The following is a 25523-nucleotide window of genomic DNA, read 5'->3' on the forward strand; positions in this document are numbered from 1 at the left end:
AAATGAGTTTTTAGGGCTTTCTCTGTCTGAAAATCGAATAGAGTATAGAGTTGAGATCCAAAACATTGGGAAAGCACTGATTTGGGTAAGGCTATTCTATGGTATGTACTTACGTTTCAACCAACCTGTTTCTTTAATACAAAATAATGTTTATGGTGTATTCAGGAGTAACTAATCTTTATTTAAAAAAACACTGGGTAGCTTTCCATGGTGAAATAAACCTGTGTTTATAATCGGGGGGTGGGTGGGGAGGGAACTACATGCTAAGAGTAACTACTGTGATGGTCTTGTTCTCAGCCAGCCACTGACATACCCTTGAATCAGAAAAGAAGAACCCTCCCTGAAATTAGGATAACCTCTTCTCTTCCTCAGAGATGCACACTACAGTATAAAGGAAAGGAATACTTGCTGCCATATTTTTTAAAAAATTAGAAGGGGGGCTATTGCTTACAAAATAGCTGTTACATCATAGGCATGATAAAAAATAGTAACATGATTTAATGCCCATTTTCAAACAACAGCCATGTTGACTAATGAGAATCGTATTTTTTTTACTACCTCAGTTTATGAATATAGAAGGAAGCCTTTCCCAAACAACAAGAGATGCTATCCAGAGTAAACCTATAACACATGGGTAATCACTGTTAAATCTCCACAACAAACATGGCCTTTTTTCCTGCAAAAGACTAATATAGCTATAGTAGTCTGGAAACTGTGCAGGCCTGAAACCCTTAACTCATGTCACAGGTAATTCATTGTGTACAACAATCACTCAACGAATCTTCATTCATCTGCTAAGACTCTAGCTGGCACACTGTGTTGAGAAGGTCACAGACACACAGGCAAACATACATGTTGGGTATGATATTCTGTGGAAGATGTAACCCAAGTTAATAGTATCAGAAAATATGGAACTAAAATATGGGAAAGTGAAAAAAAATGCCTTGATTGCTTCAGTTCTAAAAATGAATTCAGTACATAATCTAAACATTTGCTGGAATATCAAGCATGAATACTAAGTGCTTGCTGAAGGACTATATATAGATACAAAACAGCCAAGTGAAAGAGAACCACCCACAATCATTGTCCAAACCTTTAAAATTTCAGACAAATTTGTTAGTGAATTAATTCTTGCTGCTGTTTCTTTCTCTGATTGTTTAGGAATAATTTAGTGTACCCATTTTGGTTCAAGTGGCATCTGTTTGCAGCAGATGTGACAAGAATAGAGGGAAATAAATAGGCTAAGAGCATGAACCATATAGTCACAGAGTCTATCTTAGGCTGCAGCCACCCCAAGCTTATGAAAGCACCTGCAGTTAAAATGGATCACAGTCTTTCTTATACTGCCTGCTCTGTCCAGTGATAGGTGAAACTCATCTTTGTTGATAGATACATAAACAGCAGCCTTTTCTTTCCTATTGGATAGTACCTCTTACAAATGGCCATAGATAACTGATATGACATTAATGGATTCTGTTCTGTATTTAAAAAGCAGTTGCCTGTGATCAGTTTGATTTTAGAAGTTTAGCCATTGAAAGCAGTGTTTTTCTTTTTATACACTGCAGGCTGTCCTGAGTTGTTTACAGTACAATACCTTCCTATGTATGTTGTTTATTACATTATGTCCTGCAATGCTATTGGATGTCTGCACAGGAAAGCAAAGGGACAAATGATGTCATGTGCAATGACTTCATTGTAGAAATTACTGTATGTACTTGCATCAGGTATCATGACATCACTCCATAGTTACACCATTTGGGCAATGATGTCATGATAGATATATGTCATCATTTGGACATATATCATTTGTAGCTTTTTAGAGGCACATTTTTTAATTACCCCAAATAGGTGTAATGCTGATCAACCCTTGCTGCACCTCAGAATTTGCAGCATATTCAGATATTCTCATTTATTTCACAATCTTGCATTGGATTATGGATGCCCATAAAAGCTGGGATGCCCCAGCTTTTATATTCTTGGAGATTGCAACGTTCTGCTGATACTAAACTGGCCAGCATGGCTGGGATTAGGTATGGCTTGATGAGATTGCGACTTATCTTCTTGGCTCTAAGGAATAAATGGATTTCCTCAAGAAGCAAATAGTTGTTTTTTCAGAAAGTGCATGAGATAATAATTCATTAACATTTATATGAAGTATATACAAATATTATCACAAGTAAAACTAGGCAAAGTTTGTTCTCTTATGTTAGCTTTATTTTGAATTATTAATTTAAGGCAGGGAAAATAGCAGAAACCAGATAAAATTGCGCCTCGTTTCAAAACTGGCTTGGAGATTGGCAGCTTTCCCAGTGAGCCCCACTATGGCATGTTGGTTAGAGTGTTGGACTAGGACTTCGGGGATTTAGGTGCCAATCTTTATTCAACCATGGGTCACTTTTTTCCTTCAGTCTAATTAACTCACCAAGTTGTTATGAGGATAAATGAATGGGGGGATGCCGCCTAAGCCACCCGGAACTCTTTAGAGGGAGAGAAAATTATTATGTAATACATAAAGCCTGACATTACAACAAAAGGCAGCCACTCCTTTTCCACAAGCCAGACTAGGGGCTCCACCTAGGGCCTTAATTTTGTTCCAACAGGGTTGTCCTGTGTGCATCATAGCTGCAGCTGTTGAAGAGCAATAGGAAACCCTCATCTTCGGGAGCACAGCGGTGTGTTGACTTTGGACGGCGCCACGATCCCTGTCAGCCGACTGCCTTTGCACTCGTCCTCTGCCTTCAACATGCCTGCTGGAGCTTGCCTCTGTCCGTTGCATTCCCCGAGGGGAGTGTCTGGGGGTGCCAGAAAAATTCCTTGGCTCCAGCCGCTGATGCTCCTGGTCCCTTATCAGGGCGTGGGATCCTTTAAGAAGACTGTGGCTGCAGCCTTGGACCATTCTCAAAGCTTTGGGCTGGAGGTATCAGTGGGGCTGTGCTCACGAGGAAGGAGTCTCTCCCAAACCCCATTTTAAGCTGTGGTTTTGGTTTCCATGGTGACACTTCCTGTGGTAGAGAAAAGAGGTAGTGAATGCTGCACTGTGAGCGTGGCAGGCAGCTCCACTCCTCCTTTCTTTCCCTGCCGGAGATGCTCTGAAGGCCGTGCTGCAGCCTCAGGGAGGGGCTGCTCCCATCCTGATGGTCCTGGGTTTAAAAGACTACCTGTGACAGCTGCACGAGAGGCATGCTGGGAAAACCCAAACATCTGGGCGTCCAAAATGGCCGAATGGTGAGTGAACAGACTTCAGCCACTACTGGAGGATGGCAAGGCCAGCAGCTGCAGCTCAAGGCTTGGGGCTGCTCTTGTCTTCCTGGCGAAAGGGGCTCCTTCCTAAAATCCGACCCTGGCATTTGGGGGCTTTCATCCCACAGGGAAGCCTAGGCCAGCTGCAGCTTCCAAGACCTGGTTTTCATGGCTCCCCAAGGTGTAGGAAGATTTGTGAGAGAGGCATTTAGCTCGGCTCTACCGCTGCGGCAGTAGGGAGGCTGGGATACCCTTGCATTTGTTGTCCCGTGGTCTTGCCCCCTTCTTTGTAAACTGTGTGAGAGAGAAAGGGCTCTTTCAGGGTAAGATCTTAGCAGTTGTTGCTCTGCTCCAGCTGGGGCATGTTTTTGTCATGTTGAGCGTTGAGGGCTTCCCATGAAATCATAGTGCCTTTCAAACTTGCCAGGTTTCACTGCTTAGTCTGCTGTGGAAACAGAACAGGGCAGGCGTGACTCTTCTGTTATCAGGTTGCACAATTAAGTATGACTGGCAGTCACAAAAGGAAAGGAAGGAATATAATCAGATAGTTAGATGGACCCACCTCATGGAATGCAGGAGCCTCTCGTTCTGAGCAAAGCAAAAGCTGCTGCAGGTTAGGTTGACTTGTCTGGGGACCCTGTTGTGCAATGATGACTCTTTTTAGGTGGGAATTACTGTAAACTTGATCTCACGAAATCAGGTTCCTATGTGGAAATGAACATTGTATTACCTTTAGCTGGGCTAAATTCATGCACAGATTTATTAGACTGAGATCAAAATAAGGAGTTCTGTCGTATAGTTTGTTCTGGAAGATGTCCATGAGCATTTAGTGTCAGGTCAGATTCAGGGCAGTTCTTGCAAAGACAGCTTTGGGCTTCAATGGAAGTGTAACCATGTTCCAGTTTGGATTCCTTGGCACTGATGAGGATACCAGTAGGCCTACCTACCATATTTGGGCTGCAGAAATCCAGAAGACCACTAGATGGCAACAAGGAGTTAGTATTTTCTGCATTTCTTCACTACCATCTAGTGGTAATTCAGAACTTTGCGGTCCAGATACTGGTCTTGTCCAATCTATGCAACTTCCATTAATCATTTTCAGAAGTATGTGACCAGAAATGCCTCAACAGAAGTCTGACTATTAGCAATCTTGTGATAACTTGTGCAAATTATGTCAGCAGCATTGTTAACAAACTATAATGTTTTTAGCATGGGTCAGGGGTGGGAACCTATATCCCTAGGCTAGGTTTTGGGTAATCCTCTGCATAATATGGGTTCTGTGTTCCTTCTATTTCTGTTCGCTCCTCTGAATACATAGAGGGTGACCAGTAAAGCAGGATTGCTCAAAAAGAAAATAAGTAAAAATCTATTGAAATAGCAACATTATTGTAAAATACCAAACAAAACAAAAAAAACCCAGTATGTTATATACAGAATGATTAAAGCATAGCAAACGAGACGGTTCCCGTATGATCACCGTAAAGCAGGCGTCTTAAACTCTAATCACCACAAGTGCCACCGGAGGACTTCCTTCATTAGCCCAGGACCTGCAACACGGAAACCTTTTCATACACTGAGATTTCTAGTGAGTCAAAAATGAAGAAGATGAAGTATCATGTATGTCATGAAATATAAGTGCAGTAAATTAAAAACAACTTTAGCATGAAACACAGCTATATGAGGAACAGCTGTGCAACAGATCCATTTCACTGGTGACTTAACTGGTAGCATTTTTCATTAATGAGAACCCCTATATTTGGTTTTAATACTGGGTTGATACATAATCTTTTGTTCAAGATCATATCTGAGATTATACAGTCTAGGAAACCCATCCCAGAACTGCCAAAATCCTGCTATTTCTTCTTCTTCTGCCTAGTCTTTTTCGGCTTGCTCTTTCTTGCCTGGCAGAGTCCTTTGTTCCTTCCTTTGCCCAAGCAGAGGGATCTTACTTCTTTGTTTGCTGTCTCTGCCTGTCAGTAAGACCAGGCAGGGCAGCCAGAGGCAATCCTGCTTCTCAGCTGCTTCTTCCTTCTCTCCCTTGAGCAGCCATACCTTCCCAGCCCTTCTCCCCTGGCCAAGCCTCACCTTCCCGTGGCCCCTGCCCAGAGACCCCAGCACCACCACTGTGCAGCATGAGAGCAAGTGGGGGTTTCCAGAGGGTGGCATGAGAAGTGCCAACTGCGTGGGCCAGCTGAACAGGAGCCCTGGTGCTGGGAGGCATGCGACAATGCCATGCTGCTCCTTTGCCTGGAGTGGCATTTCCTGTGGCCCAGCCTGGGAGTCTTCGTGGCCCTCAGCACCTTGACCTTGCTGGGCAGCCTCCTCAGTGCCTACAAACAAAAGATTGTTACTGGGCACAAAAAAATGACTGGGAGGGCCACATAAGGCCCATGGGCTGTGGGTTTGGGACCCCTGCTGGAAATGATAATGAAAGAGTATGCATTGTGATGATTACAAATGATAATTGATGGAAATATATTAAACATGCAACTGATTATATTAATGAAAAGTTTAAATGATGAACAGAGAAAATATATTCCATCCTAAATTGGTATAGCACCAGTTTTGGCAGCTGACATATTCCTGACCACAACAGAAATATATTACAAATTGAAGTCTCCTAGGCAGATGGTTATCTAGTTTCACCTGAAGACATCCAGTGAAGGCGAGCCCATTCCCTCTCTACTTGAGCCGCACACTTGTTTGTGGGAGGGAACAGAATCCCCTCCGAGTGCCCTTTTTTTTTAACTTCACCAGATTCAGCTCACACGTCTTCCCTGACATCAGATCTACAGTTTTGAGCTACCTGTCTGTAATTTTCCTTTCTGACCTCGTCTCTTCTCTTCTCTTCTCTTTCTTTTATCCTGCCCTTATTATTTTTATAAATAACTCAAGGCAGCGAACATACCTAATACTCCCTCCTCCTCCTATTTTCCCCACAATGACCACCCTGTGAGGGGAGTTGGGCTGAGAGAGAGGGACTGGCCCAGGGTCACCCAGCCAGCTTTCATGCCTAAGGCGGGACTAGAACTCTCAGTCTCCTGGATTCTAGCCCGTTGCCTTAACCACTAGACCAAACTGGCTCTTTTAATATATCCTTATTTATTTTCAAATCTTTAGAAAGCTTTTTATTAGTTTTTTTCTGCTGTCTTCAATTTTAGTATTTTTTTAAGCTCCTTTTCCTATTAACTTCTCTGGCCATGGGGTGCTACTTATCAGTAAAGTGAATTAAAATCCCTTTTTCAAAAAGTCCATGATATACATTTAACTACCCTCAGTTTTAGTTTCCATAAAATCAGGAATTCCAGCATTAGATGGTCATATTTCCTCAACTGTCAATCATTCTTGATCCTCTTGTGCCCTTAGAATGTAAAGGAGAAAGTTGTCAACAAGACAAGTGATGAATTTATCTCTGAAATGCACATTTTAAAAAGAGCAACCAAAGGACTGATTCCAAAGAAATGACTGAAGGAGGACATTTGAAAGAGAAATAGTTTCTCTTGTAAGGAAGCAAGCACACCAAAAGCATCAGAAAAGAAACGTTTAGTTCATCCTGGTACAAGTAAAGAAACAAACCAATAAAGAAATAATTGGCTTCTGGTATAATAATTTATAATGAAGCAAATTATAGGGCCAATGCTTATTTATCATCAGAAATAAATCTTACTTTCAAAGGGATTTTAAAAATCAAACTACTATCAATTTCTCATCAAAGAAAGATTCTGTGGCAAAGTTTCAAATTAACATAGGTATGAGAGGAATAAAGGAACAAATTTTCCTGCTTTTTAGTTTCCTCTCAATTTTTAAAAACTTTTTTCTAATCTCCCCCCCTAATTTTAATTAGTTTTGCATATTTTAACTTTAATTAGGGGCAGGGAACTCTCCTAGGTGCTACAGTATCTTCCAAAAAAATAGCTAGTCTTTATAGCTTTTATGATGCTATTCAATTATGTGGGACATCCAGCCTTCTTTCTGCCATTGGCAGCTCTTTATGGTACTTTCCTTCGGCTATCATCTATCTTCCACTGAATATATCCAGCTGACGTAAAAGGTGTTCATTATGGTTTCTTTAAATCAGAGTTTCATTTTTGCTTTAATAGGATTTCTTAATCATTCATAGTCCACCAGAAGAAAATGCACCCAGTTTAGTAATCTGGAACCTATTGGTTTAGCCTTTGGCAAAATTGATATGTTCTTTTTGTGGTTGCATGCTAGGTAGGAAAGCAGAACAGAGTTTGGAAGAAACATCTAAAGAAAAAGCTGGCCCTGCCCCCCTTCACCCATATATGTATAGTTTATTGCTAAAGGAATACAGCATGGCCATCAACAGACAGAGGTTTTGTAACTTTGGACTAGGCTGTGGAACTGTAATTCTGGCCACAGCCTGTCAAATTCTTGTGGAGATTCTCATTCTTGTGCATGGCCCTTTCACACAAAGTCTCTGAAAATCTGGGCTGAGATTTCCACTGAATCTGCATTAATTTCACTTGAGGCGAGTCAGGAAAAATGGAGTAAAATAAAGTCTGTAGGTCATTTTTTCAAAGAAAATTGGGAAGAGACCCTCTTTTGCTTATGTCATTCCTTCTGTTTTACCCATTTTGTACTGCTTGTAGGAGACTCTCGTGACTATAGAAGATTTCCATATTAGAAATGTGTACCTGGGAGATGGAATGAGACATGGTTAGGTTGTTCTTTGAGAGAACAGAAAGTTGTCCTATATTTGCATCTGTATCTAGTTAACTAATTTATAGGGTGTCTCATACTGGAACATAAACTATATGCATATTGGATACCATCATTGGTGCAAAACGTGGCATCCAAACTATTATTTGAGTTTGGGCCAGGATACTGTGTGAGCCATGTCCTAATAGGTAAGAGATGGATTTTGACCTCAGCACTAGAGGTGCTTACATGTGGTTTTCTTGGTTTATTTTTTTCCTTTTCTGGATTTTTATATTAGCTACTCAGAGTTACTTGGCAAACAGGCAGCCACATAAATGGAATACATAAATAGTAAATAAATAAAATAAGAAGTGCAAGGTATGATGATGACATGAGGCTTGCAATGAAGGTTCTGCAGCGGGTGCCAGTGACCTTCTGGGCACAGTTTAAGGTGTTTACCTTCAGTCTAAAATAACTTGGGGTCTGATTTAGTAAGGGGCCACATCTCTTGCTATCCTGTCTAACGACTTAGATCAGCAGGAATGGCCCTTTTGAAGGTACCCTTTCTGTGGGAAGCTTGATTATCTGGTAAGCAGGGAAGGGCCTTCTCCTTTGGTATGTTCTCTCTGAGGAAGGAGAATTTGGCCTCCGCTGGTTCAATATTTTGGAGAATGGCCGAAATGCTTTATTTCATCAAGCTTTAAACTTTTAATTGTGATTTTAATTGTATTGATTTTATTGCTGTGATTTAAATGTATTTTGTTTTGTTGTTGTTAGCTACATGATGTTTTTGTACAAGCAGAAAGCCTGGGTGTAAATATCATAATGACAGTGAAGAAAAGAATGAGGCCCCTTCTGAGTTCATCTCTCTCTCTGAAATAATACTCTGACCACTCTCATCCTTCTTTTGCAGGGCCTGGCTGTATCAGATGGAGGTAGGTGGGACATGTTACTTGAGAATGGTATTAGATTTATGGAGACAGTGTGTAATAAGGACCACAGGATTTTGCTGGCTAATAGGGGATATGTTTGATGTGGATGCTGATAAACATAGTAACAGAGGGAATTACCTGTTATACCGCCTCATAATAGCTGATGTTGGCACTTTGAACTACATAAAATAACATTCAGGGATTAGATGGTAAAACAAATGTTTGGCCAAACTAGAAAAGAATATATATAGCTCAGGGTTGAATTGTGGAGTCCTTGATGCTCTCTGAGCTTGGTTGCTTGCTTGAAGATGTTTCCTTACCCAACTAGGAAATTTGGCCAAACTATCCTAGGATGTTTGACTGGGGAACAGACCCCTGGTTTTCTATTGCCATTAGCAATAGGAAGCTATCAAGCTAGAAATTTGTTCTTCGCTAAAGAGCTGATGAAAATGGACAAACCGCTAGCAATAGGAATAAACCACCGCTAAGAGGGACAGGAATAAAGTTTCCGTTCTCCCAATTATTCTGTTCAAAATCATGGGTTTACTTGTAGGAAATCAGCTACAGTATCTGCAAACACACTTTCTGGGAGAAATGGGGATACCTTGTCATTTTCTTCTTTGTCCCTGCGGTTCCTTCAAGATGCTAATTCCTTGCTGCTATTAGCAGGTGGAACTGGTGATTTTGAACAGCTCCCTGGTAGATGGATGACAAGGCATCTTGCCTCTCAGAGATTCTGCTTAAAATCTCTGATTTCCAACAATAGGAAATTAACTATTTGCATACACTGTTTCTAGCAAGAGAAATGTCTCACTGTTTCACCTATGTTTCCAAAGATTCCACTCAGGGACACTGTCCCATAACCAGTGTTGAATTAAGAGTCAGCAAGTAGCGTGAATGGAGTGAGCTGGTACCATCCTATTGGTCATTTCAGAAAGAAAAACATTTTGGCTGACCCTGGACTTCAATAATTGTCATGTTAGGCAGACCCAGATTCATAGCATCATTCCAGATATGAGGCCTCTGAAAGACTTGAAACCTCTCTCTGCTTCACAGAGTTAAACAGCTCTGGCAACCGAGGTAGTAATAACAGTGTGAACAGTCTGCCATGCACTCAGAGTGTCACTCCTTCCCTGGGGCATTCCGTGGCCCGCTGGGCTGAGTCCTTTGAGACCCTGCTACAGGACCAACTTGGTGTTGCATACTTCACTGTGAGTTCCATATCACCTTTCTGTTTCCTTTGAGTTTTCACTGCACGTTCTTCTGTTTCTACTATTACTTCTTTTTATTTCCCTTCTGAGATGGTACGTATTTGGAGCTATTTAAAGCTATATCCTTTATACCAATCTGAAATTGTACGGCCATATCTCTCCTCTCCAGTCCTTCTAATCTTGAAACAGTTCTCTCCCCTGTACTTGTTTGCTGGAGAGTACAGCTATTTGCTGAATTCACTGATGGCTATATTGCTAGACAACACAACTTTTTATTTATTTATTTATTTATTTATTTATCAAATTTCTATCACCGCCCATCTCTCCCAAAAAGGGGACTCTGGGCGGTTTACAATAAATATATTATTGCAATATTATATTGCCTGGTGATCTTTCACTTTTGGCAACAATAATAATTAGGCTTGGCTTAATGTTGCCTGAATCCTTTGATTCTCTCTTGGCTGTCTTAGAGTTCTGGATTGTGACCGTGTTGCAATAGATAGGGAATTATCCTTATCCCCTTCTTTCCAGGAGTTCCTGAAAAAGGAATTTAGTGCTGAGAATGTATATTTCTGGCAAGCCTGTGAACAATTTCAGCAGATCCCAGCTAGCAGCACCCAAAAGGTAAGAACTCTGCCATGTGTAGGTTAACCAGGAGAAGACCAAATTTTGCACTAGAAGTGGACTCATTCTGTGCTAAGAAAATATATGTAATCTGAACAAATGCATGAGGTCTGTTTGATTCTATTTTTAGTTCTACAGAATATTCAACCTTTATTTTATTATGAGGTTTAGAACATAATTTAAAAAAGGAAGACTGTGATTCTCATAAAACCAAATTCTGCGTATGAGTTATATTCCCTGAATTTCACAAGGGACAGCAATGTGTCAAGGAATAATAGAATGCCCCATATATATATATTTAGTGAAGTCATATTCTTCACCAAGAGAAAACCAAATTCTGTAAAATATATGCATTATTGAAACCTCCATGTTTTAACTACTTTTTTCCTTTTCCTTTGGAGGGATGCATTGCACAGTATTAAAATTTCTCCCTTTCGTTATTGGAAACCCTATTTAATTTGTCTTGGATTTAGAGATATTATTATTGCCCCCATATTTTCAAATTTATTGGCATATCCATATGGGCTCAAACCTTGCCTTTTTTTTAAAGCATGAGAGGGATGGATGGATGGATGGAAGAAAGGAAAAGATTCTCACTGAATTCTTCACCCAAATGAATAGTGTTCATATTTGCCTATTGTTTGTTTAGAACCATTGAAAGCACACCAACCGATGAGTTGAATAGAGCATCCAGATGGTTCTCTCCCTATATCTTGTACTTGGGTAGAAAATACAAGCGATGTTGATTACTGCAGCTGCTCTAGATATTTCTGTTCTTTGCTGTACTGGTGTTGTGATTCTCTCTCCACGTAATTTCTTTGTAGCTGGCCCAGGAAGCTAGGAAGATCTATGATGAGTTTTTGTCAAGTCATTCAGTGAACCCAGTAAACATTGACAGACAGGCCTGGATTGGTGAGGAGGTGTTGTCTACTCCCACTCCTGACATGTTTCATGTCCAACAACTTCAGGTGAGAACAGCCCACTTCTGCTAGCTGATATGCCATTATAAGGGACATAATAGGTATGAGTAGTATAGCAGATATTGGAATTTGCTCCCCAATTAGTAATCAATTATTCTTCTTATTTAGAATATTTGATTCCTGCTGGGTGAAGTCACCTAAGAGCCAAGGGGGCTTTGCTGAGAGACACTAATGATACTCAACTTTGCTTCTTTCAGATCTTCAACCTGATGAAATTTGACAGCTATGCACGTTTTGTCAAGTCTCCATTGTATCAAGCATGTGCCAAGGCAGAAAGCCAAGGGCAGCCCTTGCCAGAACTGAGGTCCAGCTCTCGCACTGGCAGCCCACCCACAGAACATAGCAAGGTGGGAAGCCTTTACTTCTAGCCTAGAATACAGTGTGATTTGGAGGAATTTAGGAATGCCCCTTCAGCAGGTCCAATAGACCTAGCACTCTTGTACTCTGTGGCTTTCCTTTAGAAAACAAAACTAAAGGCGGGGAAATCGCTGCCATTAGGAGTGGAGGTAGCTGGTAACATGGCTGGGAGGAGTCCTCGGAGATCCTTTCGGAAAGGAGACCGGAGGGACCGTCCCTGGGGAGGTGAGTCCAAAGCTGAAAGTAGGGATACAGCTGTTCAATTTAATGAGGGAGGGGGACAGAACAGGGATGATTAATAATTGGTCAAGGATTCTCCAAAGTCCTAACTCCTTGCTAACCCCCTGTCCTAGAGGAGAAAAATGGCAGTGAGGGGCCGTCCCCCTGGCGTGAGTCCCAAGGCTCTTTGAATTCCTCAGCTAGTTTGGACCTGGGCTTCCTGTCATCTTATGCAACCAGTGGCTTGCAGGCAGAGGTGAGTGGTTCTGGAGTGTAGCTCGATTTTGAGCTGCAGCTTGTAAAAACATTCTCCGCTCCGTTTGTTGCAATGTGGGCGCTTGGCTCTTGCTTAACAGTATGCCACGACTGTTACACCAGAGGTTCTACCCACCCCCACACTCTAACTATAATAGGCTCTGACTGTGCTGTGTGGAGGAGTTCTCTACAGTGTAGAGAACTCTGTGCTTGCTGCTGAGAGCATACTGGTGTCTTCATGGCTATAGCCTCTCTAAGGATTGCCATGCCTTAAACTGTTGGAAAGTTGTTGCTTAGTCAGCCAGAGGGAGTCCCAGCTAGGGGGAAAGCAGCCCTTCCTCCTGAACATCATGGCCAATAAAATAAGAGTGGAGAATGAAATTATCCAAGGGAGAACACTGCTAGCAAAAGCCCAGAACCACCCAGGCATATGTGGACAGTGGCGCATGGGATCAGGGCTGCAACTAGGGTCTGTGTCACCTGGGGCAAACATGGATTCCGTGCCCATTTTGGCACCCCCCCAGCACTCATTTTGGCACCCCACCAGTGCTCATTTTGGCGCCCCACCAGTGCAGCGCCTGGGGCACATGCCCTGGTTGCCCCCGCCAGTTGCGGCCCTGCATTGGATAATGATAGAGCTGGATAATGGAGATCACTTTGGGCTCTCGGACACAGCATCTTCCCACTTTGTTTCTGCACCAAATCCCTCCACATCATTGGGAAGCTGCCCAATGATTGTGGACCTTGAAATGCTGAGAGGGTCACAGAGATCACCATAAGTCAGTCAGGGTTCCCTCCAGTTGACTATTGGAAGGATGTAAACCTCATCATTCAGTCAATAGTCTGCCCTGAGCTATTGCAGCTTTTCCCATAACAATTCCTTCATGTGCGCATGTGTGTGCGTGCGCGCACACGCACACACACAGAAAACACAACCTCCCATGTTTTGTGCACTCTGGTCAGTTGCCCAAAATTCTGTGCTCCTGTTATGATGGGAAATCTTCTTGCCCCCCGAATGAAATGATATGCTCACAGATTTTCTACAGTCAGGCCCCCAATGAATGGAGGGAGGTGGGAGCAGTGGCAGGAAAGGTGTCAACCTGGACCTGAATGGTTCTGCTGTTATCATGGCCAAGCAGCCATCCACAAATCCATGCTCCATGTGGGCAAAGAAGAAGGATGCAGCAGTGGTAGGGCTGTCACTGTCACAGTGCCAGATGGCAAAAGGACATGTGGCAGGACATGGGCATGCTTGCCAGGTGCTGCCTGTATTCCTGCAGGCCCCACCCCATCATTCTTGGTTAGCAATTTCTTCTGTCACCCACTCGCTCCACTTGTTCCCCCCCACCCTCTGCGCCAAGATGAAGAAGTACTTGCTAGGTTCTGTGGCTGCATCTTCTGCTTCTGCCAGTGATTTCTTTGCTACTTGCTCACCCCGCTTGTTCCCTGAGCCCCAGGAGGTATGGCAGAAAAATGGCTATCCATATGCTGTAATGGGAGGAGGAGGAGGGAGTGTGTGTTAAGTTCTAGCTTTGTTCTAGTTTCAAAAAAAGCATAAACACATGTTGGAGCAAGAAAGATGCTGACTTTGCTTTCCAAGCATATTAATTTTAGGTAGTGAGGCAGGTCCAAAGTGGTTTCTGGAATGGCCAAAGATGCCAGGTGGAGCCTTGTACACTGTCAAGGCCTTTTCCAAAGAGTCACTCTTTGAGTGAGATGGGTGGTGACTAAATTTGAAATATAAATAAATAAATAGCTCCTTAGGAGCAAAAGGATATGCTCCTTGGTTGTGGGTGGGCGTTTGTTTTTCTGAAGCGTGTGTTTGTAAATGTGAGTGTGTGTATCATGCAAATGAAGAATTAAACATTCTACTCACATCACCAATTGTAGGCTCATGGAAGCTCATAGTAATAGGTTTGCCCACAGAGAGGGGCAGCTCTTAAAGACGAAAGCAAATGCCTCTGACTGCCCAGCTAATAAGCAGCTCTTCTGACAGTTCCATGGTTTTTACAGCAAGAGACACAGTAGGCTGAGTTGGCAGAATTCTGGCTGAATTACTGCAAACTGCTGGTGGAAAGGAAGGAGCATATATATGAATTCTGTTCTCAAAACAGAAGGGAAAAAGTACATCTTTGCATAAAGCGTAATTACCATGAGATTCACTGCCTCAAGATTTGGTGCCAGCTGCTGGCTTAAATGGCTTTATAAAGGAATTATTATCTGTTGGCTGGTACAAGTGCTCTCAATATTATTTGCTTTCAGTAATTATCATTGGTGAGGAGTAACAGGAAAGAATTCCCTTTATGCTTGTTGAGTTCCTTCAAGCAATGTTATTGGTCACTATGCAAAGCAGGAATATCTGGACTTTTCTTTTGATACATCAGACTTATATAATATCCGATTTCCTTCTTGATGTGCAAGTTTTCTATACTGTATAGTTTTAAGTCACCAAAATTCCACAAAGGAATGTTCTTTAAAAATGTACCTTATTTCTGGTCCAAAGTTCTACCACCATCTCATTCTCTCTCTCTCTCTCGAACAATTGAGAGAAGAGTTTTGATTGATTATGTGCCATCAAATTGTTGTCAACTCTTAGCAACCACATAGATAGATTTTTTTCCATGATGATTTGTCCCTAACTTGGTCTTTCAGGTCTTCTAACTGTACAGGAAGAAAAAAAAAGTTTATGTAATTTTTTTTATTGCAGGTTTGGAAAAAAGCCTCAGCAAACTCACACTTGCACACTCACATCTACCATAAGAGCAAGCCTTGACACATACAATATTACCAATCTTTGATCTCACGTAATCTTCTGTTGTGTAAACTGAGCTTTCAGATTGAGACTGTAGTAGGTTAGTAAGTGATGCTGAATGTATTAAGTTCTCTTCTCTGCAGAACCACAGGAAAAGTCTGACTGGCTCAGAATCTGACAATCAGAACCATCCCATAAAGTATTGTTGTATTTATCTGCCTGATGGGACTGCATCTCTGGTCCCAGTACGTTCTGGCCTTTCTGTTCAGGAGATGTTGGCTGGAGTTTGTCAGCGCCGTGGCCTCAATTTGCCTGATGTAAAGATCTACCTTATGGGAAATGAAAAGGTAGGTCCAATCTATTTTAGGTAAAAGAGAAACATTACTGGAAGAACAGCACTTCAGAAACCTGAGAGAAAGGGATTTTTCTAGGTAAAATTTAGATTGGGGCAACTGTAATCTCTCTCAATATGTAGCAAGGTAACATCATAATTAAAGCTGTGATTTCAGAAGTTCTAAACAGAAAATCTACTTTGGCTACAAATTCTTTTTAAGCCAGTTTACTCTTAATCTCAATCTCCAAATGCAATATTTACCTATTTTATCTAATTTAGTTGAGCAGAAATTGGGTTTTGGGTGTGATAATTCTCTGTTGGGTTGGGAGTTCACCTGGTTGTTGGATGAGCTTTCCAGCAAATTCTATTTTCTAGTCCTATACAATAGGGCTAAGGAATGTGTGGCCCTCGCAGATTGTTAAAAATACAAATAATGTATTTTCTTATTCTGTGGGGATTCCAGAATCACATCATGCATCAACAAGCATATCTGTGCACACTCTTACATGAGTATTCTTTCTTTGCACTGTATTGATATATCTGTATTTCCTTGGCTTTTCACAGAAGCCACTGGCACTGAACCAGGAGAGTTTAGTACTGATGGACCAGGAGGTGAAGCTGGAGACCAGGGTCAGCTTTGAGTGAGTGTGATCTCTGAGGACTCCTCCTGTTCTGGGTTGGCTCTGCTTCATTGTTCTTAATATGAGGCTGGGAATTCCTACCCCAGAAGAGTGACCCATTTGTAATTATAACACAGAATGAAACAAACTCTCTCCTTTGCTGTCTTGGGGACGTGCATAGTTCAATAGTGCTCATTACTGATTGTATAATTGGCTGAACTAAAAGCTGGCTTAAGTTGCCTATCCTTCATGTTGGTTCTGAAGGGCTGAGTAAGTAGACTTAGAGTCTTTCCTCACTGCTGAATTAAAGTGCTAGCCACTTGTTCTTGAGCTGGCAAAAAAAACAACAGCCCTATATTACTGGCTAAAAATTTTCTATCCTCTTGCCAATCTCTATCACATATCTATTATTTCTGTTTTGGCTTGCCAACAAATGATGATGTCCTGATTTCAAGTGTGCAGGGCATGTTAAGCAAAGTGGTTGCTTAAACCCACTGATTCTAGTGCCCTCCCACTCACCGAAGTCAGCAAGGAAGCCATCCACCAATCGCAGCAGGGGATATGAGGCTGGCAAAGGGATGGGGCTTCGGGACAAGGCAAATGCCTTGACCTGCCTCTCCTCTTTACTGTGCCTGGCAAACAGGAGAGTGTAGGTCTGTTCTCCAACTTCCAAGCCCCCTGAACAGCAAACAGACTTGTGGAGGTACATAGTTTTAAAAAAGGAATGAACCTGTGTTCATAAAGTAAGAAAATGTGGTTCTTTTAAAACCAGGCATCTCCCAACACTTTCCACAAGGAAGTGGGTAGGGGTGGGGGGAACAGTGGTGCAGAAGAGTGCTTGGGGACTGGAGGGAAGAGTTGTGCCCTCACCAGCTTCAAGTGGCCAATAGGCACCACAGCTAAGAATGATTCAAGAGGTCTCACACATGGGTTGAGGACCCAGACCAGGAGATGTTCATATTTCTGGTTAGGTGCAAATTAGAAAAGCCTTTTAGTGGTTGAAACTTGACAGTACCAGAAGCTACTATTTATGCTACTCTATGAGATGCTATTTCTCCCTGAGTTTGTGATCATTTTAGCATCAATGTCTATGTCACTATAAATATGTCAGAGCTCACAATCCAGGAACAGTCTCACACCCTTTTTGGTTCATGCAGTTTCATTTCAGTTGATCTATATGAGGGTTTTTCTTTCTGCTGTACTCATAGGTACAGTACATCTGAAAGTGGAAATGCCATTCTGCCCCCCTCCTATGCTGCTTTCTCATTTTCCTTTGTCTTTACCATGGTTTATAAAAAGGCCCGTAGAATTCAGGAAGGATTGAGGAGATGCACAAGATGGCTGCAATTTGGCTATGACATATATAGTGTGTTGTGCCCATTTAATATAGTTATGGTGTGACTTCTTTTTTAATTATGGTGCCATCAAGTTGATGTTGACTCTTAGCAATCACATAGATAGACTTTTCTCCAGGACAATCTTTCCTCAACCTGATCCTTCTTTTTTTACAGGCTGCAAATTACACCTATCAATAAGACAGTCCGTATTCTGGCAAAATCAACTAAAAACTTGCAAGAAGCATTGCAGCCCATCTTGGAGAAGTACAGCATAGATGTTAGACGGGTATCACTCAGACGGGTGAGAACAATCATGAAATGGGGTGTGTAAATAGTGTTTGACTGATCTTAGCTGGGATTTGTCAATATGACATTGCTGCTTACTTTTGAATCTTCAACTTGCTCCCAGTTGCTTTCTGCATTACTTGGTCTGCATTAGAGCCACTGCTTCTAGTTTATCAGGAGTAAGAGTTGTGAAGCTAAAAAGACAGCTACCTAGACTGGAGTTCTTGGTTGGCTTCTGTTCTGTTCTCTAGGTTAGAAGAAAATGCCCAGGCTCTCTGAGTCCATGTTTTTTAATGGGGTACCATTTCCAGACAGCTATTTTTGTAGAGTGTCTTGTTGAAAACCAATGCTCACTCTAGCAGGACATGTGTACACTACTGTTGGGCCACCCATTCCCTGGAAGGCCTGTTCTTCTCCTCCCTGCCCCTGTGCAAGCCTGGTCTTTTTTATCTGTTAACTCTGCCCTCTCCCTGTAGTCTGGTGATCTCCAAACTGTGAAGATGGAAGAGAAGGTTAGTGCAGTGGCTGCTCAAAAGCTTCTGTTGGATTCAGATGCAGGTATGTGATGTTCAAAGGGATATAGTTACTTATGCAGGATTGTAACTCATAAGCCTGATTAATTCTACTGTAGACAGCTGGAGGCAGAACTTTGAATGATTTGAAGATGGTTCTCAAGAAGGGATGGCTACATATGCTTTGCAACTTTTTCTTTCCCACCAGTATTAGTGATTAGATGCTCTTATTTATTCACCATAAGCAATGGTTGAAATGTTGTGCATCTTGCCCTATTAACCTGCTCAGTGTTGAATGCAGAGTTATGTTGTCTCTGGAGAAAATTAGATGTAGACCACTTGACAAAAGCAGGTCAGCTGCTATAAGCACATGGAACATCTTCCCCATGCATGGTCTTCATCTGCTTACATGCTGGGATGTTTGCCATAATGACCGCGGCTCCTATGGAGGAAAATTCCACTGGATATCCTGCCATCCTCCTCCCTCTTCCATATTCACCCTAATTAATAACCCCCAGTCTCACATCATAGAGACTCTGACCACAACGGCTGTTACCTACTTTTCTGGCAGAAAACAAGATAGTCTTTAAATGCGTGTTTATAAAAGCTGAATGGAAGAAAAAAGAAAATGTGATGGAAACTGGTAGATCTGCTGAATGGGTTCATACAAGGGAGCTTTGGCAGAATTAAAATTGTAACTCTGCTTTTCTTTCTTTCCCCCCATCTGGTACTCCTAATCCACAATTTTCCTAGTCTCAAATAAGCTGGTTTATACAGTATTTCCTTCTGTTGACTGGTGCTATCCTTTAAGTCATAGATCAGCATCTCTCATATAGCCACCTGAAGCAACTTTCTTTCCTCCAGAGATTTTAACAGCCATCTATTTTATTGCAGAAATAAAATCTGTTGTGGTAGCAGATGCTTCTTGCGAGCAGATTGAGGTGAGCACTGACCATAAAGGCAATAAAGCTTTTACTAAATAGGGTTGCTTCATGCTTCAGGGGAATCTTATGACTGTTCCATAACTTTTAAAATGCATCACTGCATATAAACAACTCTATTCCTACTCTAGCATTGTTCTTGATAATGCTAATGATATATGTGCAGATACTTGTTTTATTTTTTTCTATAATGTGGACTCCATACATTAACCATGAATGGTCGCAAGCTAGGAATGACTGTGATACACTATGCCTAGGTTGTAGTTGTGACCTAAGTACAAATGGATCATTTTCTCAACCTGGCTTTCTCCCACTATGGTTCTAGGATGACAGTACTGTGGACACAGAGTCCGAAAGTGACTCACTCCCAGTGACCAAGCCCTTCAAGAGCAACCAGAACCGCCACACATATGATATGGAAGGTAAATCATTTCTGTCTCTGCTTCAGCACTAATAAGGTTGGGGAGGTCAAGGGGATGCTGCTTACAGATTAGGAAATTTGTGTGTGTGTGCGTGTGTGTGTGCGCGCACACACACACACACCTTTTGAGTCAATGTTGACTCCTGGGGACTGCCTGGATTAGTTTCTGCAGTTTTCTTGGCAAGGTTTTTTCAGAAGTGGCTTGCCATTGCTTGCTTCCCAGGGCTGAGAGAGAGTGACTGGCCCAGGGTCACCCAGCTGACTTCATGCCTACAGCAGGACTAGAATTCACAGTCTCCTGGTTTCTAGCCTGGTGCCTTAACCACTACACCAAAATGGCTTTCTAGGGAATTAGTAGCTCTCTAGGAAATTAAGCAGAACCAAGCCATGCTAATTTGGGTACCATTTCTAGTAGCAAATTAATGAAGAGCAAAGCTGTGGAGCACTTTTGTTTGAAAGGCAAGTATAGAGGGGTCTGCGCATAGTGCCTTGGGAACTCCTTAAAGCAAACAAGATCAAGCTACAGCTGTATAGGAGAGCTCCAGTATTCTGACAAAGGCCACTGCTTTAAGGAGTCACAAACAGGTGCTTTGTGAGCATCCCACCGTCTCTGAAGTTTTCCTGTGAAAACTGCGACCTGTGAAAACTTATGGGACAATAAGAATGATTAATCATTAAGATGCCAGAAAAATCTTTATTTTACTATGAATGTATGCAACTTTGAATAGCATTATGATTCTAGAATTATTCACCATGAGTCAGCCAATATTAGATGCTTTTTTGATTTCAAGGCTTGTGTATTTCCCCTCTCCAGTATTAGATTGACCATTTATCTTGGATCAGTGTGTGAGAGAAATTATTTTGCATTTGTAAAGGAACAAATTATAAATTGGACAGCTACTAACATGCACCATAGTTTTCCATCTTCACTCCCCTATCACATATGGATGCTGATGCACTGCAGTTCAGGTAGCACATGTAGGATTGACCCCAAAATCTAATTTTAATAAACCAGAATCCTTAGCACATTATATTGCTTCTCTCTGTGTATATGTACATATGGGTATGAATTTACACATTCCCATTTAGTTTAAAGTTTTAATCCCAGGTAGATAAGGGGTAGATAGGTAATAGGTGGATAATTCTAGATAAGCATGGGCTTGGAAGGTAAATGGGATTGGTGCTGGTTCAATGTGGGCAAAAGACTGTCAGGCAATAATACTGGGGTTGTAGCCCACGCTGGGAGGTAGGAAAACATCCTGGAAAAAGGCAGAGGCAAACTACTTCTGTACTGTTATCCAAAAAATGGCACAGCCTTATCTATTAAGTCACCAGGAGGTGAGCTCAAAGAACTCAAAGAAGACTTTAAAAGGTGAAGCCTCAGACTCCTTATAAAAGGGAGAGGCCAATTTTGTATCAAAGTCTCAGATCCTTTGGAAGTTAACAATTCTGACTAGCCTATACTCAAGGGATCAAATGTGTCTATTGCTTGTAAAAGAAGAAAATGTCAATCCGTAACACAAACAGGGCTATTTATACTACTGCTATTTAGTGACATGTATGCAGAACCAACATTATCTAGATAAGAGAGATGCCAGGAATGGCCAGATATTCTCCACTGAGTTGTGCAAATGCAAAAAAGGGGTCCTAAGATAAAAGTTTCAGGTTTGTTGAAAAAAGGGGTCTTCAACCACATTGGTATCTCCTCATTCACACAATTCAGTCCTAAGTTTGGAATTCAAGACCTAATTTATCATCCTGGGAATCTCAGTTTTCCTTTAAAGAGTCTCAATGGCTATAAATACAGCCTTTAAAGCAACATCTAGGAAATCTCAGAAGCCAAAGGGAAGACTGCGAATTTTCTCGTATCAGGAAGTCAGATTTTCAATATCCAGTATTACTACTTGCTTCTCCGCGTATAACATAACATTGTCTAAGAGTATGCAAATTCTTGGATGAGGTGAATAATCTTGAGCATTTTCCAGCTTGTACTTTCACATCAGATCTCTGCTTTATAGGTCTTACTGTTGAAGAAAGGGGCGGGCTGACAAATAAAAAGGTGGAAGATGGACTTGGTTGTTTTTGTTGTTAGCGAAATTCAGCTGACATGCAATGTTCATGCCACATAGTGAAATCAATGTCTAAATTAGAATTTAAACCTAGATCTCCCTAATTCAAGTTCAACACTAATCACTTCATCACATTGCCTATTGAGAAACAGATGGGCAGAAAGGCAAGGAAGAAATGGAAAGAAAAATGGAGGTGTCATGCAGATTAAATTGCAGCCAAAACTAATTTTAATTGTCATTTTCTGTCCCAGGGCCACTGTTGGCATACAGGTTTAGCACCCCCTTTTTAATATTCAAAATTTATTAAATATGATTATGTGCCATCAAGTCATGTCAGCTCTTAGCAACCATATACATAGTTTTTCTCCATGACAATCTGTCCCCAACCTGGTCCTTCAGATCTTCCAATGGTGTAACTTCTAATGGTGTAACAATGGTCTTCCATCCCCAGTGTAACTGAGTCCATCCACTTTGCTGTTGGTCATCTTCTTCTTCTCTTCCCTTCTACCTTTCCCAGTATTAGAGCCTTCCCCAGAGAGTTAGGTTGTATCCTAGGTAGGTTAATTTGAGCCTGGTCATTGTACTTCGAGTGAGAACTCTGGATTGATTTGTTTTATAATCCATTTGTGTGTTTTCTTGGCTGTTCATGGTACTGTACTCTCAGGAGTTTTCTCCAACATCGAATTTTAGAACTGTCAATATCTCCTTCTGAATTCAGAGATCTTTTGGAAGACTATCCTTGTTTTTCCATGTCTACAGATGTTATTTATACTGCATCTTGTCTTTTCTAACAGCTCTCTGAAACTCTTCATTAAGTTTCTTCCTGAGATTTTTGTCTTTCTTGGTGTTGGCTTCCTGATGTTCTCCTTGAAAGTGTTGGGTATATGCTCAAGATCGTATTGTGTAAACTGATTGGCTTTCTTCTTTTTTAGCTTAACTTAGAACTTGCACATAAGCACTTTGTGATTTGTTCCATGGTCAGCACCTGGCCATGTCTTTGATGCTATAACTGAGCTCCTCCACCACCTTTTAGCAATAATATAGTCAATTTGATTTCCATGTCCTCCACCTGGTGATGTCCATATATAGAAGCATCATTTTGGTTGCTTGAAGAGTGTTAGCAATGAAGAAATCATTGGAGTGGCCAAAATTGATAGGCCATTCTGCTTCATTTCAGTTTCCTAAGCAATACAATCCAACTTTTTCTTTGTAATATTTCCAACTTTGGCATCCAGTCTCCAATCACAAGTAGCATATCTTGCTTGCATTGTTCTGTGAATTTCAGACTGAACTTGATCATAAAACTCAATCTCCTCTTCATCTGCCTCAGTGGTTGGAGCATAAACATGGATGATCATCATATTAAAGGTTTGCTTATGAAGTCTAATTGATATTATTTGGTTGTCGGTTGTATTATAGCAAAGTACAGATGGTCCTTGGTTAACAACCACTCATTCAGCGACTGTTTGAATTGTGACAGTGCTGAACTAGTGGTACTTACAACCGGTCCTTGGACTTCCGGCTGTCACAGCATCCCATGGTTACATGGTCACCATTTGCGACCTTCTGTGCTGACCTTCTGACTTTGCTTGTCAGAAAAGTCAATGGAGAGGCTGGCAGGAGGTTGCAAATGGTGACCACATGATGTCCTTGCTTAACAACCTGCGGTGATTTGCTTAACGACAGCAACTGGGAGTGCCAGAATTGCTGTTGCTAGGTGGTGCAGTCACATGATGTCACACTTTACGTTCACATTGCTTAGTGATGGCAATTCCGGTCCCAATTGCTGTCATTAATGGAGGACTACCTGTACTATTCTTGCTGTACCTTTCCTAACTATAAAAGAAATGTGGTTCTTTCTTTGTTTTTCATGTTCTGAATAGTAAGCAGTGTGATCACCTGACTGAAAGTGTCAGTCCCAGCATCCCAATTCGCTGATTCCTAAGATGTCAATTTGTAGTTTTTTCATATCATCTTACACTGTGTTGAGCTTTCCCCTATTCATGCTTCTTAAGTACCATGTTCCCACTGTAATTCTGTCTTTGCAGCTTCAGATTTTCATTTCCTATATGGCAAAATCATCAAGATGTCCCCTTTAATCTAGCCACATCTAACCACAATTAGTATCCCAAAAGATCATCAGCTCTTCCTCAGTAGCATGTTGAGTGCCAACTGACCTGAGGGGCCCATCTTCCAGCACTGTATCATCAATCATTTTATATGTTCTATCCGTGTGGTTTTCTTGGTAAAAATACAGAAGGGGTTTACTACTGACTTCTCCCATGTAGTATGAATGGAGGTCTTTGCCATTGTCACTGAAGTGATCATCTGCCTCCAGCATCTTCCTATATCGCTGCTGCCCAATATGGGTGACTGCTTGTTTTAGCTGGGATGCCCTTCATGCCTTGGGTGACCCTGCTGGGAATTTATACTCTTGGCATACACTCCCAGCATTCTTTGCTCATCCCTCCCAGGAACACTTCCCTGCCACAGTGAGCCTGCTGGATTGTAAGTATAGGTTCTATCACTGGTCTCAATGGCTGAGTACGTATATGTGAAGTTGGGAGCCTGTGTTGTTGATACTGTATCTCCTTCTTTCTCTTTTTTCCTTGCAACTGGTGCCCCCTCTTATGTGGCACCCTTGCCCGATGCACAATTTGCAAACCAAGTTGCAATAGCTATGCCAAGGATATCTGGGAATTGTAGTTTCTTGTTTAAGAGTCCAAGGGTTCTGTGAGAGTTTTAACATCCTCTTCAAGATTCCTTTAGGGAAACCATTACTAAGAAAGGCGTATACAATTAATATAAGTTTTATGAAACTAATAAAGTTGGAAGAGCTAAATACTGACGTTTGTAGAGTGACAGTACGAAGAATGGCTGGGTATCACGTGGGTCTCCAGATGTTGTTCAATTCCAGTTCCCATCAGCCTGGTTCATAATGAGGAATGATTTAAATTGCAGACCAACAACTTCCAGAGGGGTATGCAGCCCCTAACCATGATATTAAGTTTTTAGAAACAGTGAATTACTTCTCTTCCCCTAGGGCTAATGGAGCTGCTGAACCGTGCACAGAACTGCAGGGTCAATGACCAGCGTGGGCTACTGTCCAAGGAGGATCTAATACTGCCTGATTTCCTTCAGGTGCCTGAACAAGTTGGTGTCTCCTGCACAATCCACTCCCCGCCCAGCCCTGCCACTGAGAATTGCACACGCAAGGCAGCAGATGCTGACACCTCTCAGGGTCAGTCCCAGGAGCAGACACAACCCCAGGTTTCTCCTTCTTCACAGCTGCAAATTCCAAGTCCGTCATCAGCAGGTGCTGCTGAGAAATCTGCTCTGTGATCTACTCCGTGAGAATCCCACCCCATCCTAGTCCCTCAACTGTATGTTTTTTGCAGTGAAGCCAGGCCTTTCCTGTTCAGTATCTGTTGTAGTATCATGATCTGCCTCTCACAGACTTCTCCCCTGGTCTAGGTTGAAGCCTAGCTAGACCCCATCTAGCTCTCGGGACCCTCAGGCTGTCTTCAGGAATGGACATGTGTGCTCCTAATGTTCTGGCCGACTCTCACTCCGTGGAACTGCCCATGCTGGCTGGGCAGCGAAGCGCCAGTATTGCTCACTTGCTGTACCAAACTATTGTACGGTGTTGCTCTGTGTTGTAAAACAACTGCCAATGGCTGCTCCAGTGGCAACTGCAACCCTGTGGCTAGTGGTGATGCTGCCTGTATATAGTTTGTAATTTTCGGTCTCTGTAAAATGTAAGATACACAGA

General features: G+C 41.9%; 1 protein-coding gene across 2 annotated transcripts in view; it reads left to right on the forward strand.

The window, feature by feature from the left end:
* Nucleotides 1–25523, forward strand: part of RGS14 (regulator of G protein signaling 14) — a 63376-nt gene extending 37853 nt beyond the window's left edge. Inside the window, exons 1-15 of one of the 2 annotated variants that reach the window (XM_063292064.1) lie at nt 3034–3225; nt 8816–8837; nt 9891–10045; nt 10577–10669; nt 11494–11637; nt 11847–11996; nt 12111–12231; nt 12360–12481; nt 15376–15579; nt 16131–16207; nt 17698–17824; nt 18285–18366; nt 19215–19261; nt 19587–19683; nt 24795–25523. In XM_063292064.1, coding sequence (XP_063148134.1) covers nt 3181–3225; nt 8816–8837; nt 9891–10045; nt 10577–10669; nt 11494–11637; nt 11847–11996; nt 12111–12231; nt 12360–12481; nt 15376–15579; nt 16131–16207; nt 17698–17824; nt 18285–18366; nt 19215–19261; nt 19587–19683; nt 24795–25093 — 1785 coding nt within the window. In that variant the 5' untranslated portion in view covers nt 3034–3180 and the 3' untranslated portion in view covers nt 25094–25523. Of the gene's footprint in view, nt 1–3033; nt 3226–8815; nt 8838–9890; nt 10046–10576; nt 10670–11493; nt 11638–11846; nt 11997–12110; nt 12232–12359; nt 12482–15375; nt 15580–16130; nt 16208–17697; nt 17825–18284; nt 18367–19214; nt 19262–19586; nt 19684–24794 lie in introns of those variants that run through there. The other variant, XM_063292065.1, reaches the window with a different exon arrangement.

This window comes from Candoia aspera, chromosome 2 (assembly GCF_035149785.1).
Source record: "Candoia aspera isolate rCanAsp1 chromosome 2, rCanAsp1.hap2, whole genome shotgun sequence".
In the NCBI taxonomy this organism is placed as follows: domain Eukaryota; kingdom Metazoa; phylum Chordata; class Lepidosauria; order Squamata; family Boidae; genus Candoia; species Candoia aspera.